This window comes from Ctenopharyngodon idella, chromosome 10 (assembly GCF_019924925.1).
Source record: "Ctenopharyngodon idella isolate HZGC_01 chromosome 10, HZGC01, whole genome shotgun sequence".
Lineage (NCBI taxonomy): Eukaryota > Metazoa > Chordata > Actinopteri > Cypriniformes > Xenocyprididae > Ctenopharyngodon > Ctenopharyngodon idella.
This window is the reverse complement of record NC_067229.1, coordinates 6,351,471-6,366,941: the sequence shown is the minus strand read 5'-3', so window position 1 is coordinate 6,366,941 and position 15,471 is coordinate 6,351,471. Positions and strand designations below refer to the sequence as shown.

General features: G+C 35.9%; 2 protein-coding genes across 2 annotated transcripts; both read right to left on the bottom strand.

Moving 5' to 3' along the window:
* Window positions 1–2,161: 2,161 nt before the first annotated feature.
* Window positions 2,162–7,687, bottom strand: kctd6a (potassium channel tetramerization domain containing 6a). The gene is given in 4 exon segments (XM_051909971.1): window positions 2,162–4,100; window positions 4,103–4,340; window positions 6,915–7,027; window positions 7,376–7,687. Coding segments are annotated over 3 exon segments (711 nt in total). The 5' UTR covers window positions 6,942–7,027; window positions 7,376–7,687; the 3' UTR covers window positions 2,162–3,654.
* A 231-nt stretch (window positions 7,688–7,918) lies between these two features.
* On the bottom strand, window positions 7,919–14,724 carry pdhb (pyruvate dehydrogenase E1 subunit beta). Its single transcript, XM_051909970.1, has 10 exons — window positions 14,616–14,724; window positions 14,469–14,528; window positions 13,092–13,199; window positions 12,462–12,524; window positions 12,337–12,372; window positions 11,972–12,257; window positions 11,786–11,896; window positions 9,135–9,226; window positions 8,676–8,817; window positions 7,919–8,390 (listed from the first exon to the last, which is right to left on the bottom strand). The coding sequence occupies exons 1-10, from the start codon at window positions 14,649–14,651 to the stop codon at window positions 8,245–8,247; spliced, it is 1,080 nt and encodes a 359-aa protein (XP_051765930.1). The 5' UTR covers window positions 14,652–14,724; the 3' UTR covers window positions 7,919–8,244.
* Window positions 14,725–15,471: the final 747 nt, after the last annotated feature.

Here is a 15,471-nt window from a genome sequence, read left to right as displayed (position 1 = left end):
TGTGTATTTGTTGTGTATTGTTATTGTTGTATGTATTGTGGATGTCGTGTATTAATTGTATGGCGAGGCCAAAGACCAATTTTCAGCCAAGGCTGGACAATAAAGTACAACTAAACTAAACTAAAACTAATTATATTTTCTATGGCCTAACCCATCCCCTACCCTTAAATCTACCCATCACAGAAACATGTGCAAAACACTAGTTTTAAATAAAAACACAATTTGGTCGATTTATAAGCCTTTTTAACTAGTGAGTACCAGTAAAATTTCCTCACTAGTCGGTTGTCATAATATTTCACTATATAAGTGAGGACATTTGGCCCTCACAAGTATAGCCAAACCTGCACAAGCGCGCACATGCACACACATATTACTGGTAGAAATCACTTTTAGATGTGTGGCAGCACCACATATCCTGAGTAAATTATAATTAAAACCACAACGACAAATGCTAGCTAACAAAAGCCGTCAGTGCTGATAGGCCACACCCGCCATTCCAGTAATGCTGAATCATGATGCAAAAAACCATAGTATGAGATTTTATGAGCCAGTTACCAGCTTGTTTAGTGGTTATAGTCAACATACTTCAATAACTACTGAAACTGTTGATATGTTTCAATGCTAAAGCTGCAGTGCGCTCAAACAGATGTTTTAAGTTTTTTTTATCTATCATTGGACGGACAAACATGTAGCCCCGCCTTGAACATGCAGCATTGGTCGAGTCAGTGTTGCTATGTAACACCACTCAAACAGGCTGCAATTACATTTGGCGCCACTAGTGGCAAAGAAATACACACTGATTTAAATGCCAAATTCACAAAGAAACAGGATTATGACTAATATACTTCAATGTAAAAATAAATAATAACATATTTACTTAAAAATGAATGATACATATAAACCCGATTCCAAAAAAGTTGGGACACTGTACAAATTGTGAATAAAAAAGGAATGCAATGATGTGGAAGTTTCAAATTTCAATATTTTATTCAGAATACAACATAGATGACATATCAAATGTTTAAACTGAGAAAGTGTATCATTTTAAGGGAAAAATAAGTTGATTTTAAATTTCATGGCATCAACACATCTCAAAAAAGTTGGGACAAGGCCATGTTTACCACTGTGTGGCATCCCCTCTTCTTTTTATAACAATCTGCAAACGTCTGGGGACTGAGGAGACAAGTTGCTCAAGTTTAGGAATAGGAATGTTGTCCCATTCTTGTCTAATACAGGCTTCTAGTTGCTCAACTGTCTTAGGTCTTCTTTGTCGCATCTTCCTCTTTATGATGTGCCAAATGTTTTCTATGGGTGAAAGATCTGGACTGCAGGCTGGCCATTTCAGTACCCGGATCCTTCTTCTACGCAGCCATGATGTTGTAATTGATGCAGTATGTGGTCTGGCATTGTCATGTTGGAAAATGCAAGGTCTTCCCTGAAAGAGACGACGTCTGGATGGGAGCATATGTTGTTCTAGAACTTGGATATACCTTTCAGCATTGACAGGCATCCAGTATGGTTTTCAGGCCTTGACCCTTACGCACAGAGATTGTTCCAGATTCTCTGAATCTTTGGATGATATTATGCACTGTAGATGATAATAACTTCAAACTCTTTGCAATTTTTCTCTGAGAAACTCCTTTCTGATATTGCTTCACTATTTTTCGCCACAGCATTGGGGGAATTGGTGCTACTCTGCCCATCTTGACTTCTGAGAGACACTGCCACTCTGAGAGGCTCTTTTTAAACCCAATCATGTTGCCAATTGACCTAATAAGTTGCAAATTGGTCCTCCAGCTGACAATTAAAAAATTAAAAAATTTAACTTTTCCGGCCTCCTGTCCCAACTTTTTTGGAATGTGTAGCTCTCATAAAATCCAAAATGAGCCAATATTTGGCATGACATTTCAAAATGACTCACTTTCAACATTTGATATGTTATCTATATTCTATTGTGAATAAAATATAAGTTTATGAGATTTGTATATTATTGCATTCCTTTTTTATTCACAATTTGTACAGTGTCCCAACTTTTTTGGAATCGGGTTTGTATATTAGATCTGTTGTTTTCAACACCTTGTAAAAGACTTTTATGTCAACCTCTACACAAAAGTAGGTAAAAGCCACTCGCAACAACCCCTTAAAAAAGCAAAATCAAATATTTCAAAATCAGACGTAATCCGGTTATTTATTAAAGTTACTGCATTTGAAAGAATGGCACCAAAAGCCACGTACATATATTACATTAAAATAATAAATTAAATTTCATTAATAAAACAAAATGTTCTTTCAATAAAATGTTATACAAAGATGTCTACTACCAAACAGAAACACACAATCTATGATCAAACTGCTGTTTTTAATGTGCAGTTCAAAATTATTACAAACATGAAGAAACTCTTTCAATTTCATCTTGGTTTTCAAACCATTTAAAAGATGCTCTCATCTTCAGCGATGCTAGCCTGAGTCTTACATGCATTTTGAGACTAAAATGAATTTTAAATGGGATGTTTACTCCAAGATTTGGCTTGGTCCAGAAGCTGGCCATAAGAGGTATTATTTTGCTTAAAGCTTTGGGGGGAAAAAATACTATGTAACATGCAAGTTACAAATAATTTTTCTGTATCTCAAGGGAGAAAACATGACTGAATACGTAATAGTGTAGATACCACAGAATCATGCAAACAGTTTACAGTTTATAGACTCAATCACAGGACAAAATATCTGCCGGAAATATTATAAATTCAATTGAATACTGAATATTTAACACTGATGCAATATATATTAATTTTTTTTAATTTAAGGGTTGCATAAATAGATTTGAAAACTTGACAATTTAGGAAGGAATTTAGGTTACTTTTGCCTAAATGAGGTATACTGTATTTGTAGAAATGAAAAAAAAAACAAGTTGTTCAGGTTCCTTGTCCATAAACTTCTGAAGTGGGTGGAAAGACACATAAAACACAATAGGACTAGTTCGCATGAACATGTACTACAGAAAACATTTCCATTGTGTTCATTGTTGGTTATCTTAGCTATGAACTGCAGCGGAGATATGGTGTAGAAGTCTGCAATCCGCGACGCAACAGAGTGGGGCGTGGGACAATTTTTGAATTGTCTAGTGTGGATACGAGAGGGAAGGTACTGATATGTGCACTGGAAGTGGGAGAAAGAAATGACTCATGGGCTATATAATATATAATATAATTATCGAATAATAACAGCACGCAGAAGTCTGTAACTGGAGATCTGAAGCGTTGTGTGTGTAGAAATTGGAAAAAAATAGCCTATAGACACAGGAATGAGACAGAATCTAACTGGACTGGGACTGAAAAATTTAGCGTAGACCTCTATCTTCAGGCTTTTGTGGGTGGGAACAGGACAAAACGTGAACGTTTCGGTTGGGAGCGGGATAAAATCTAAGATATTTTTGGCAGAAGTGGGCAGGAGCGGTAAATAATCTTGCGGGAGCGGGATTTAAAAATCCCCGCGCAGACCTCTAATGTGGTGTGTTCAAGTAATTTCGAAATTACCCTAATTTTGAGTCGCAACTAGCATAAAAAAAAATGTTCACGTCTTCATTAAACTCATAATTGCTCAACTACAGTCTCAAAGTTATTGTAATTATGGATCATGACATGAATGCACCATCAATCAGTCCTCAACCTTCTGCGCAACTCTACAGAATGTCCAATGATGTTCTACCGTGTTCTCATTGGCGCGTTCACTCATGTGATGAACTCGCGTGTTGCGAATCGTGAAGCCTTGCTTGGAGATGTACTCCACCAGATGTACGCGAAGGGACACCTCTTGGTGGTAGTCACATGGTCCAAAGGTAAAGGACACTTGAAAGTCTCTGGTGTCCATCATATGTTTATTCCATCTGGTGAAGTTGTTGGAGATGCCTTCAAGCAGTGCATGAACTTTGGTGGTGATGGTGAGTTGGGTGATGATGACTGCCACCGGGTTTGAGTACTTGGACAACTTACGAGTGCTTGACAGTTCTACCACTTGCTCAAAGGTGTCCATTGGGTAGAGAGGTTTATTGTCTCCTAAACACTGGATCAAGGGCTCTATCTGGTAGAAGTCTGCTTCCTTCGGAGGAGCTCTGTTTCTTTGAAGTCACATGGTAGCGTCAGTTTTGAGGTTCGTAAAAAGTTCAAGATGTAACGGAATAGAGGACCGTCTCGATCTATGAAATAGTTGCCCTGGGCATCTCGTGTGGTGGGAAAATCGCCGCGGAACATGGCGCCCAACATAGAGTCTGGATAACGTTGGAGGGTGGACAGCGATGTGGTGTACAAATGGCCGCCAACATTTAGGGTAACCGTATCCATCATCTACAACAAAGAAGAACATAAATAGTAGATGTTCAAAGCATTAAGGATGCATTTTGTACTTTCTGAGAATGTCAAGATGGTACTTGTACTGATACAACAAACAATTAACCATTCCCTGATGAAAACACAAGTTTAGTCCAACATGAAACGCCATGTATATCCATTGAGTTGGTGCTGCACTTGTTGGTGGACCATCAAACTTACGCCATTCTCCAGCAAAACTATTCCCAGCTTGGTTTTTCATAGTAAAGCTGGTTGACCAAGGAAGACTTGTTGGGGTCTAGCCTTGAAAACAACATTTGCTAGTTTCAGCTGCATTGACAAAACCCTTAGGAACATCAATTACTACAGAAACTATTGTATGGTAAACTGAGCTTCAGGAAATATGGATTGTGGTTCAAAACACCACATGAGATGTGTTTGAATTCAACCCAGTTAATCATAACACCTTGATCTCAGACAAAATGGACCACTGGGATAAGACAAAATGGCTGACCCTCAAAGCTTGTTTTCTATTCCTTTTTAAGCCATTGAAGATCTTGTTCTTAAGGTGGTAAGTAACTGTTTAGTATTGCCCTTGCAACTGTCTAGCAACTACCCAGAGCACCCTAGCAACCACTGACCAACAGCTTAGCAACCAGCCTGACCAGCGTTTAGGGTAATTGTGTTCATTATCTACAACAAAAAAAGAACATAAATTGTAGATGTTCAAAGTATTAAAAGATGTATGTTGTACCTGCTGAGAATGTAATATGGTTTTTGTACTGATATGAAAAGACCAACTTAGACCAACACAAACTGCCATGCGGATCTATTGATTTGGTGCTGTTCTTAGTTGGTGGACCATCAAATCCATGCTGGTCCCTAGCAAAATTCCACCCAGCTTAGTAAAGCTGGTTGACCAAGAAGGCTTGCTTGGGTCCAGCCATGAAAACAACATCTGCTGCTTTCAGCTGCATTGACAAAACCCTTAGGATCACTGGTTTCTATGGAAACTATAGTATTGTAAACTGAGCTTCACACCAGTAGTATGGTAAACACCACATGAGATGTGTTTGAATTCAACCCTGTTCCCCATAACACCTTGATCTCAGACAAAATGGACCACTGGGATAAGACAAAATGGCTGAGCCACAAAGCTTGTTTTCTTTTTGAGCCACTGGAGATCCTGTTCTGAAGGTGGTAAGCAACCGTTTAGTAACGCCCTGCCAACTGCCTAGCAACTACCCAGAACACATAGCTAGAGATGGGAGAAACAAAGCTTTTTGAAACTTGAAATAAATTGAACCAATTGCTTCGCAAAATGATTCGCTGTTTCAAAACACTGATCAAAATGCCACATGCTGGTGACCCCTGCTGGTCAGAACAGTGTAAATGCAACAAAAACTTAGCTTAAAAATGCATAAAAACACCTTTTACAAACCAACTGCATATGTATTATTGATGATGTAATCTATTAAATGCAATTAATAAATCATCTAATACCAATGAATATGAAATGGAATTATAATATGTGATATTTTGCTAAATTGTAGGGCTTGTTTTGTTCGTTTTATTGAGAGCTTGTTTAATCAGACTAATAAGAGACTTAAATACTCTTCTTTTTTTTTTTTTTAAAATCACATGACTTTGACCACGCGCTCCTGGTTTGAAACAAATGATTCGCAAAGGTTTCGAAGATTCATAAAGCGTGTTTTACGAAAGCGGCCATCACTAACCATAGCAGCTTAGCAACCAGCTGGAACGTCATAGCAATGCCCTACAAACTACCAACACCCTATCTACACCCTAGCAACCACCCAAAACACTCTTGCAACTGCATAGCGAAGCGCATGAGAAAATATTTTTTCGTAAAAATAATTTCTTGTTTTGCATATTGTTTACATATGTTCAGTAAACAAAGTTGGCATCGCCACCAACACCCTAGCAACACCCTAGTAACAATGCAAAACACTCTACTGCACAGCAAAGCATCTCACACTCTAAAAAATGCTGAAGTATTTTAAGAATTTTAATATTTATTTTATTTTATTGCAGAAGTATTTTAAGTTAATATTTCTTAATAGCAACACATTTTCATGTTCCCTGTTCTAGCACTAATATGCACTCTAAAAAATGCTGGGTTGTTTCAACCCAAATTTGGGTAAAATATGGACAAACCCAGCCGTCCGATTACATTTTTTTTTTTTTTTAAATGAAATTTTTAACCCAACGGTTGGGTTTGTCCATGTTTTACCCAAATTTGTGATGAAACAACCTAGCATTTTTTAGAGTGCATATTAGTGCTAGAACAGGGAACATGAAAATGTGTTGCTATTAAGAAATATTAACTTAAAATACTTCTGTAGGAGTGGGCTTTTACATGGGAGCAGGGAGCAACCGTTTAATAATACCCTAGCAACACCCTAGTAACCACCCAAAACACTCTTGCAACTACAGAAAGAAAATAATTTTTCCGTTTTTCGTACAAAAAATATATATTTTTTTTATTGTTTTGAACATTTTGTTTACATTTATACAGTGAACAATGTTGACGCTGAGAACCGCTGCATTATTCTAATTGTTTATATTTACCATGTGTGCCCAGTCTCCATTCTCCATGTGGCCAATTGTTTCGTCTTCAATGGTGGTGACGAATGACGCTCTCTGCAGTCTTTACAGGGTTTAAACACTTCACCTGCAGTAAACTAAAGAAATTTAAACAATATTTCATAGTTTACACAGCATATTCAAGTGTAATATAAATCACCATGGAAACGTTAATAGTGAAATGAATGACGCATATGAAGGACACCTATAGGGCTTCCCTGCATCCCACAACATATTGTTGCGACGTCACAGAAAGAAACGAGATAAGATATACACCAGCTATGAAAAACAGCGACCTATCAATATTAACGAAATTACGGATAAAATTACCTTATCAATGATGCAGCACGCGTATCATTTATAGCGGCTGCAATAATACCCTATTAAATGATACAAAACAAGTATAATCTACAATCGATAAAAATTATGTGTATAAAAATGCTCACTTATCAGCTTTCCCCGTTGCAAATACGTAAAATTTTAGGATTTACGTCTCTTCTCCTCGTCCGATGTACTTCAGTTGTTTCCTCTCGTCCAAAGCATCAGGAATATGGAGGACAGGAGGTTTAAACCAGGATACTTTGCTTTCCTGTGAGGTTTTTCGTTACTATTCCAAAATACAGGAACATTTTGAAACCCTAAGTGTTCTGAAGCGACTCGTTCTGCTTGAGTAAATGCTGTATAATGACTGTAATGTTTATGTTGTGGAGTCAGAGAACAGGGACATCAATGTGGGATGAGCGGAAATGACACACCCACGACAGAAGCTCCGCCCATCACACATCCCCGCCCTTTCTTTCTCTGTAAAATGTTAGTTCGGTCCATCATCCAAAACACTTCAATCAATCAGCAGATCCAGTCTAAGTTCAATATGGTCCTGGAAAGTGTAATGTACCTAATATTTATGTTTCTTTTTATTTTATATGGCAAGGCCTACATCTTCATAATGTTACTTAAATATTCCACAGAAATAAACCCAAAACTTCATCTAAAATTTGAACAGTTTATTTGTTTATGAGGACTTCACAATCATTCTTACAACCCACTGTGATAAAAGTTTATTTTAGCTTACAGTAGAATTTACAGCATAATACACATGGTTGGTTGTTCATAGCCATAATAAACCTCACTGTCATGACAAAACCTCATTTTAGAGTCAAAACAAGAAAATAATTTTAATATAGTGCCAATGAGGGAAAAGCCATGTAACAGAAAGATGAAAAAGAACATTCTATTCCCCAAACATTGATGCAGAAATGGGAGAGAACATGTAGTATTTAATATTTAATGTGTCCTGAAATGGGGATAAATTATGTTAAACGTTCAAAGTCTTTTTAACGGAGAAGATGATGTCCTTGATTTGTGGTACACTGTTGTCTTCCAAAATCTTGGCGTACGGCATTGGAATATCTACACCCGTGACTCGGACCGCAGGGGCGTCGAGGTAATTGAAGGCAGGACCTTGAATTAAAAAAGAAATAAAAATTAATCTCAGTACTGAGGAGGATGTTCGGATGGACATACTCCTGACTATTTTTGAAAGAACATAATATGTAGTATTTAATTAATTATGCGACATAGTGAGGTCATGTGACAACAATATAGCACACTACTGTTTAAAAATGTTTGTTGCATTCTAAAATATAAAATAAAACAGTATACACTACATTATGTGCAAAACAGTGTGCTAGTACTCCATTTTGAACATAGCAAATGACTTCAAATGAACATTAATGCAATATTTACCCTCCATGATCCTGGCAAGAATCTCCGCCCCGACTCCAAACTGAGGCCAGCCGCCCTCGACAGTGATGAGATGATTGGTTTTTATTATGCTCGTTTCAATGGCTTCTGTGTCGAGAGGCCGGATGGTGCGCATGTTGATCACCTACAGAAGAAAACACAGCCAGTTCAAACTCTTAGTTGCTATTCAATAAGTATACATAAATTAATATTAAATGTGAGCAATTTTTTAAGCAAATGTAAATGTCTTACAAAAATTACACACAAAAATCACTAAAAATATTAGATAATTTCTTTCATTGCAGTTTACATGACTGGCCAAAAAACAAACATTGTTGATTCACTAACTATGAATCAAATGCATTTTAAATCACATTTCCTTAAAAACTGTGTATATAGAACCAGTCAAATGTCTGAAAATGGTGTTTAAAACAATTACAGGCTGAAAAGATGATGTCATACCTCACATTCGATACCCTCCTTGGCCAAGACAGCAGCAGCGTCGAGACACAGACTGACCATTCGGGAATGAGACACCAGAGTGATGTGATTTCCTGCAGCAGACCATCAATATTAATATGCAGAGAGCAACTCAGATCAAAGCAATGATGCAAAATGTGATTAATTGCTGTTCAAGTAAGAGTGATTAACAGTGGCAGTTATAGATTTTTCACAGGATAGAAAAAGATTAATACTATTAGAAATATTAGAGTAAGAAAATCATAATATAAATTACATATTAATAATAGGGCTGTCAATGTTAACGCGTTAACGCATGCGCTTAATTCAAAATCCTTAACGCGTTAATTTATAATTTAACGCATATTTAACGCAAAAAAATAAATAAAATTACGGAAGCATGTGAAATTGCCCCCAAAAATTTTTAGCCCCAGCCGCCACTGTATGGCAGAGAGAATTATTCATTCCAGTGTATGTTTTGCTTTAAAACACGAACTCTGTCATATTGTGTCATTGTATCTGAAGAGCTTGAGCCCTCCCGCATCGCGCTGTTCCTGTCTGAACGCTGTTCGGCCAGATGATATGAAAAGCAAACCAGCTTCTTGCTATGAAAGTTTTGATGGATGAGGAATGCAATCAAAGTAAAGACGATTGCGATGACGTACAGAAGCACGCGTAAGTCCGTTATATTGATGCGCAAACAAATCATGTATGAGCGCTCTCGACACACTGATCGCACACTGTATGCACAGACACATTTCAGTACATTCATGTTGTTTTCACACACATTCAGGATAATGTTTGGATTTGTTCTGTGTGTGTTGCTGTGTACCTTAGTATATATGCAGGTCAAGGCGGTTGGGTTAGTTTTTTTTTGGCATCTCCAAGGGGTCCTGTTCAGTATCGCAACTTGACTTGTCTAAAATGTAAACAAGCTCTTTGCTGTTGCACATACAATACCAAAGTCCCTTTAAGACAAGTCATTTCACTCGGCGGCCATCTTTGAAACGCCTCTCGGGCATTCAAGTGCAGCTCCTATCTCTTTGAATGGGGAAACATCAAATTCTCCAAAGCTGTTTGCCAAGCTTTCGATTAAATTTCATATTTGAAATCACCAATGAAATCTGACAACAACTGTCTCATAAATTTTGTTTCTAAACGCTCAAATCATGACAAAAAAAAAACAAAAAAAACACACAAAAAAAAAAAACTGTATTTTTCAGGCTGGATCAAGCTAATGCGCATGCGCAGTCCTAAATGCACGTCTCGTGCCTCATTTCGGAGATGCACGTCTGACTGTTTCTATAGAAACCGGAGCTTCTAACAGCCGCTGCAGTGACGCGATGACTTTACCAATCTGTGATTGGCTCTTATTTAGAAGATATTGTGCGTTGCACTTTCTCCCATTCAGAACAATACGAGTGACGTGTCGGGTGTTATTCTATAGTCTTTGATTATACACTGTGAATTCTGAAACGTTTTTTTTTTTTGCTGTGATTTTTTTTATGGGTGCTTTGGTGTACATAAATGTATGAATCATATGAAATCATATCATTTGGTTATTTGGTGTCCTTTTTTGGAAAGACATCTAAATTTACCTTGAAAAAAGCTGAAAAATAAAGTTTTGTGAAAATCACACTTCAATCTGATGGTTTAGTTGCTGGATATAGTCAATGATGGCAAAATGGACGTGTTAAACAAGATAAATGGTGTATGCTTAATTTCACGCTAAGTGTGCGATTAATCGCGATTAAAAAAAAATTAATCTATTGATCTAATTAATATTTAACCATTTTAAATATTTCTCTTTTGGTCAACTTTTGTTGTGACAGGGCCATTTATATATAATAATAGTAGTAGTAGTAGTAGTTTTCTATTAATAATATTCAAAAAAATTTAATTTATTAATATAAAATTTTACAATAAATATTAAAATATTTATTGAAAAATTAATGATCAAATATTTCTCTTTTGGTGGACTTTAGTTTTTACAGGTTAATTTGTATAATAATAATAATAATAATAATAATAATAATAATAATACATTTTTATTAATAATATTCAATATTTTATTTTATAATATTAAAATATTCAGTAAATGTTAAAAAGTGACGTTTATTAAAGATTTCTCTTTTGGGCCACTTTAGTTGTGACAGGGTAATTTACATATGACAATAATATTATTATTATTATTCATAATAATAGACATCATAATTATTAGCATAAATAATAATATAAAACATTTATATGAATATTATTCAGTAATATATCATTTTATTATATTAATTTTTCAGTGAATTTAAACATTGACATTCAATACTTTTAGTCCACTAGTTGTGACAGGGCAATGTACATATAATAATAATAATAATAACATTTATATTAATATTATTTAATAAAACTTCATTTTATAATATTAATCATTTCAGTAAATTTTAAAATACTGATACATTTACTAAATATTTCTCTTTTGGTCCACTTTAGTTGTGAAAGTACATGTAATATAATAGTAATAATACGGTTATATTAATATTATTCAATAATCCTATATGTTTTGCTTTTTTACATAAATTCCTCATCCTAAATTTAGAAAAATGCTGAGATGGAATTATTAATTACTAGTGTGTGTTTTTTTTCTTTCATATCAAACCCACCTGGTCTTTCAATCTTTGCTTTCCCAATAGGGATGAGGAAGTCTTTCGACTGAGACTCTTCGGACATCTCAAATGGCACGCCGTACATCAGCTCATTCTCCAAAAACACCACTGAAAGAGACACGACATGACAGTCAGAGCGACATCTACATCCTGAACATCAGCCTCATCCGGTGAGGAACTCACCAGGGTTGTCGTCTCGGATGGCTGATTTCAGAAGGCCCCTGGCGTCCTCGGCACTCCAGGGGCTGACCACCTTCAGTCCGGGACAGTGTCCGTACCAGGCGGCAAAGCACTGGGAATGCTGAGCCGCCACACCGGCCGAAGCGCCGTTGGGTCCACGGAACACGACCGGGACGGGCTGAAAGCCAGCAGACATGTAGTAGGTCTTGGCAGCTGAGTTGATGACCTGGTCGATGGCTTGCATAGAGAAGTTGAAGGTCATGAACTCGCAAATTGGCCTCAAACCCGCCTAGAAAAGGACATAACGAGTTAGTTTGGGAATGTGGCTTTTAGATTCTTCTATAATCGTAGTTTCAGGAAAAACTCACCATGGCAGCACCAACGGCAATGCCAGCAAAGCCCATCTGTATGGATAAAGAAGGGAGTTTCATTAAACACAATATCTAAGAACATACGGAAACGATTTTTTGCACAAATATGTCATTATTCTCACCTCCGTAATGGGTGTGTCAATGATGCGTTTGTCTCCGTACTTCTTCCAAAGGCCTCTGCTAACCTGGAACCCAATACAAGCTAATTTAAGGCCCTGTTTACACCTGATACAAAGATGTGTTTTGTTCGATAGGATCACAAGTAGACGAGGGAGAAACATCCTAGTTTACACTTGGTGTTTTAATCCGTCTCTGTTGTCCACTTTCAACCACTTCTGTCCTGATTTCTTCGAGGGGAGTGTCTATGGGCGGGTAAATGTATGGGCTTTTCCAAATCTTTCGATCTAAAGGATGATCTATATTTACTTCGACAGCTCCTGGAGACAATGGAAAAACATATGGAGAGCAGCAGCTTTCATTTCATTCTACAAGACCACGCCAAACACTGAGTGCTTGTTAGAAATGGGGAATGGTGAGAGAACATTGTGCTTTGTACGTTTTTCGTCTTCAAACCAAACTTGGGTCTTCAACCGACAAAGGGGACCTGTAATGCCCCTTTTACAAGATGTAATATAAGTCTAAACTAAATGAGGCAGATGTGAAAGCACCCTTAATACCAGGTGTAAACCGGGCCTAAGAGATGCTTTGGCACTATCGATAACCAAAATAGCGCAAAAACATTTTCATCTGACCTTATATGCGCCGTCATACTGTGCGACTTCCTCTCCAAGGAGGAAAACCCGTTCATCCCTCTCGAGCTCCTCATCCAAGGCCTGGTTAAGAGCATCTCGGACTGTTACCTGCAAAAATCAAGAGCGTGTTAACACATACAGAACGTTTTCCAACAAAAAATGCAATAATTACACATACATCACATGGTAAAATATGATACCGAATGATTATCGTATTCATTTACTATGAGATTTACATGGTACTCCAATATACTGACATGGTAATAGCATAGAACTTGTACAAAAAAAACATTGTACCACCACGACACATTTAAAAGAAAACATTATAAAATTCCCACAAAACATAATATACCAGTGCGTACGTCAAAAAACATAGTAAATAAACAAAAACACCATGGTTTTCCTATGATACAATTCCAAAAAATAAAATAATGCCATTAAACGTGGCTTTACCATGGTACATACGGAAAAACAACGGTGCAAGAGAAGAATCTTTTAAAAAAAACCAAAATCAATGATTTCTAAATCAGTTGCTTCACTATTAAGATAAAAGAATGACGCAATGTTTCAGGAATGGTGAAAAATATGACCTGACCAGTTTTACTAGTTTTCATTTTCCATGATATGCCATAATATAGGGTCAATAAGGTCAAAATAAATATCAAATAATACACATCTATTTAATTATACTGACAACATTATCTGAAATATCAGTTATTAATTCTAATCATTTATGTTGTAAAATAATTGGCAATATATAAATGTTATTAATATTTTATTAACAATATTTACAGTATGACATACATGTATATTAAATACTAGATTATGAGAAGTATGCCAAATATTTCCATGATAGTTTTAAAATAATTTACAAAATAATCAAGAGTGTATTAGTTACAAAAGGCGTACAGAATGTTTTCAATCAATATAATGCAATATTTATACATATATTAGATGGTAATAGCATAGAATTTTGATATAAAACATGATACTGAATAAATATTGTATCATTTACTATGATATTTACATGGTACTCAAAATTACTGCAAAGAAATGCATGGTAATACCATGTAGCAAAACCAGCATGGTACCATGGTAAACAAATATAGAAAAACTCTGGCATTACCATGGAATATTACTAAATAATGTCCATTAAAACATGGTACATGTTCAAAACACCACGGTATTACCATAGTACATGCCCATAACATGCTATTACCATGGTGTATTTGTTAGTACTCTTGACATGCATATTGTTGAACTCAATGGTGACCGTTATTTGGTTGAGGAAACATACTAATACTCAGCACATTTTAAAGGTTTTGTGTTTACTGTCATACAGCATCTGTTGAAGGTGAGAGCAGCAGCATCACTGACCTGCACCGCAGCCGACGGCGTCCTGTGAAACTCCCTCCGCAAAGCCGCGGAAACGGCATTCTGAGAGACAAACACACAGCCAATATCAGTCTTACCACTCTCTTCTTATTAATATGTTGCTAAGATTTCATATTTCCACACAAATACCTTCCCCGAGCGCAGAAAACACCTCAGAGACGCCATGTTTCACTGTCCTCTGTCTGGAGGCGGAACTGTCATGCCAGCCGCTTCGGCCAATTAGAGAGCGCCTTGTAAAATCAGAACAGGAAACACGATGACAGCGGCCAATCGGTGCAGCTGACTCATGACAACAACGGAAGTTGCCGTCAGACTGTCATTGGGCGTCCAAGGGCAAAAGAAAAATCTTTTTATAGAAAACAAAAATCAATGATTTCTAAATCAGTTGCTTCACTATTTAAAAATGATAAAAAAAAAAACAAAAAAACCCAATAGTCATGTATGTTGAAAGAAGAACTAAACTAAAGCTAAAAAAGAAATAAACAAGTTTTAATAGTTGCCAGATGTCCACAATATGCCATAATAAATGTTGGATAATACACATGTATTAAATTACATTAAAAACAATATTTTAAATATAACGTAAAATTTAAAAATATATATATTTTTAATATAATCAACTAGTACCCATTATTTCTGACATTCAGTAAAAAGCTATATTTCCAATATAATTATAAATCACATCTATGTATATTAAATATATTATGAGGAAAATGTACCTGAAATATTACAATAAACGGTTCATTAATAAACAGTTATGAAATATTAAAAACAAATATAAAATAAAACTATTATTTATAACTCAATAATATTAACTATAATTTCTATGAACTACATTTACAGTATAATTATACACATGAAATTTGTACATATATAGAGGAAAAATCTGAATGTTTGCTAGGTTTACCAAATATCATTAATAAAATAAATATAAAAATATACATAAATTTACATGCATATATATATATATATATATACAGCTGTT

Bases quoted from the DNA above. Each gene is read 5' to 3' on its own strand.
- pdhb (XM_051909970.1), bottom strand. From the start codon at position 14,651: ATGGCGTCTCTGAGGTGTTTTCTGCGCTCGGGGAAG. The intron at 8,818-9,134 runs GTATGACATCAT...TTTCTTCTGTAG, and splicing joins AGGAGGGTATCGAATGTGAG to GTGATCAACATGCGCACCAT. The intron at 8,391-8,675 runs GTAAATATTGCA...TTTTAATTCAAG, and splicing joins TCTTGCCAGGATCATGGAGG to GTCCTGCCTTCAATTACCTC.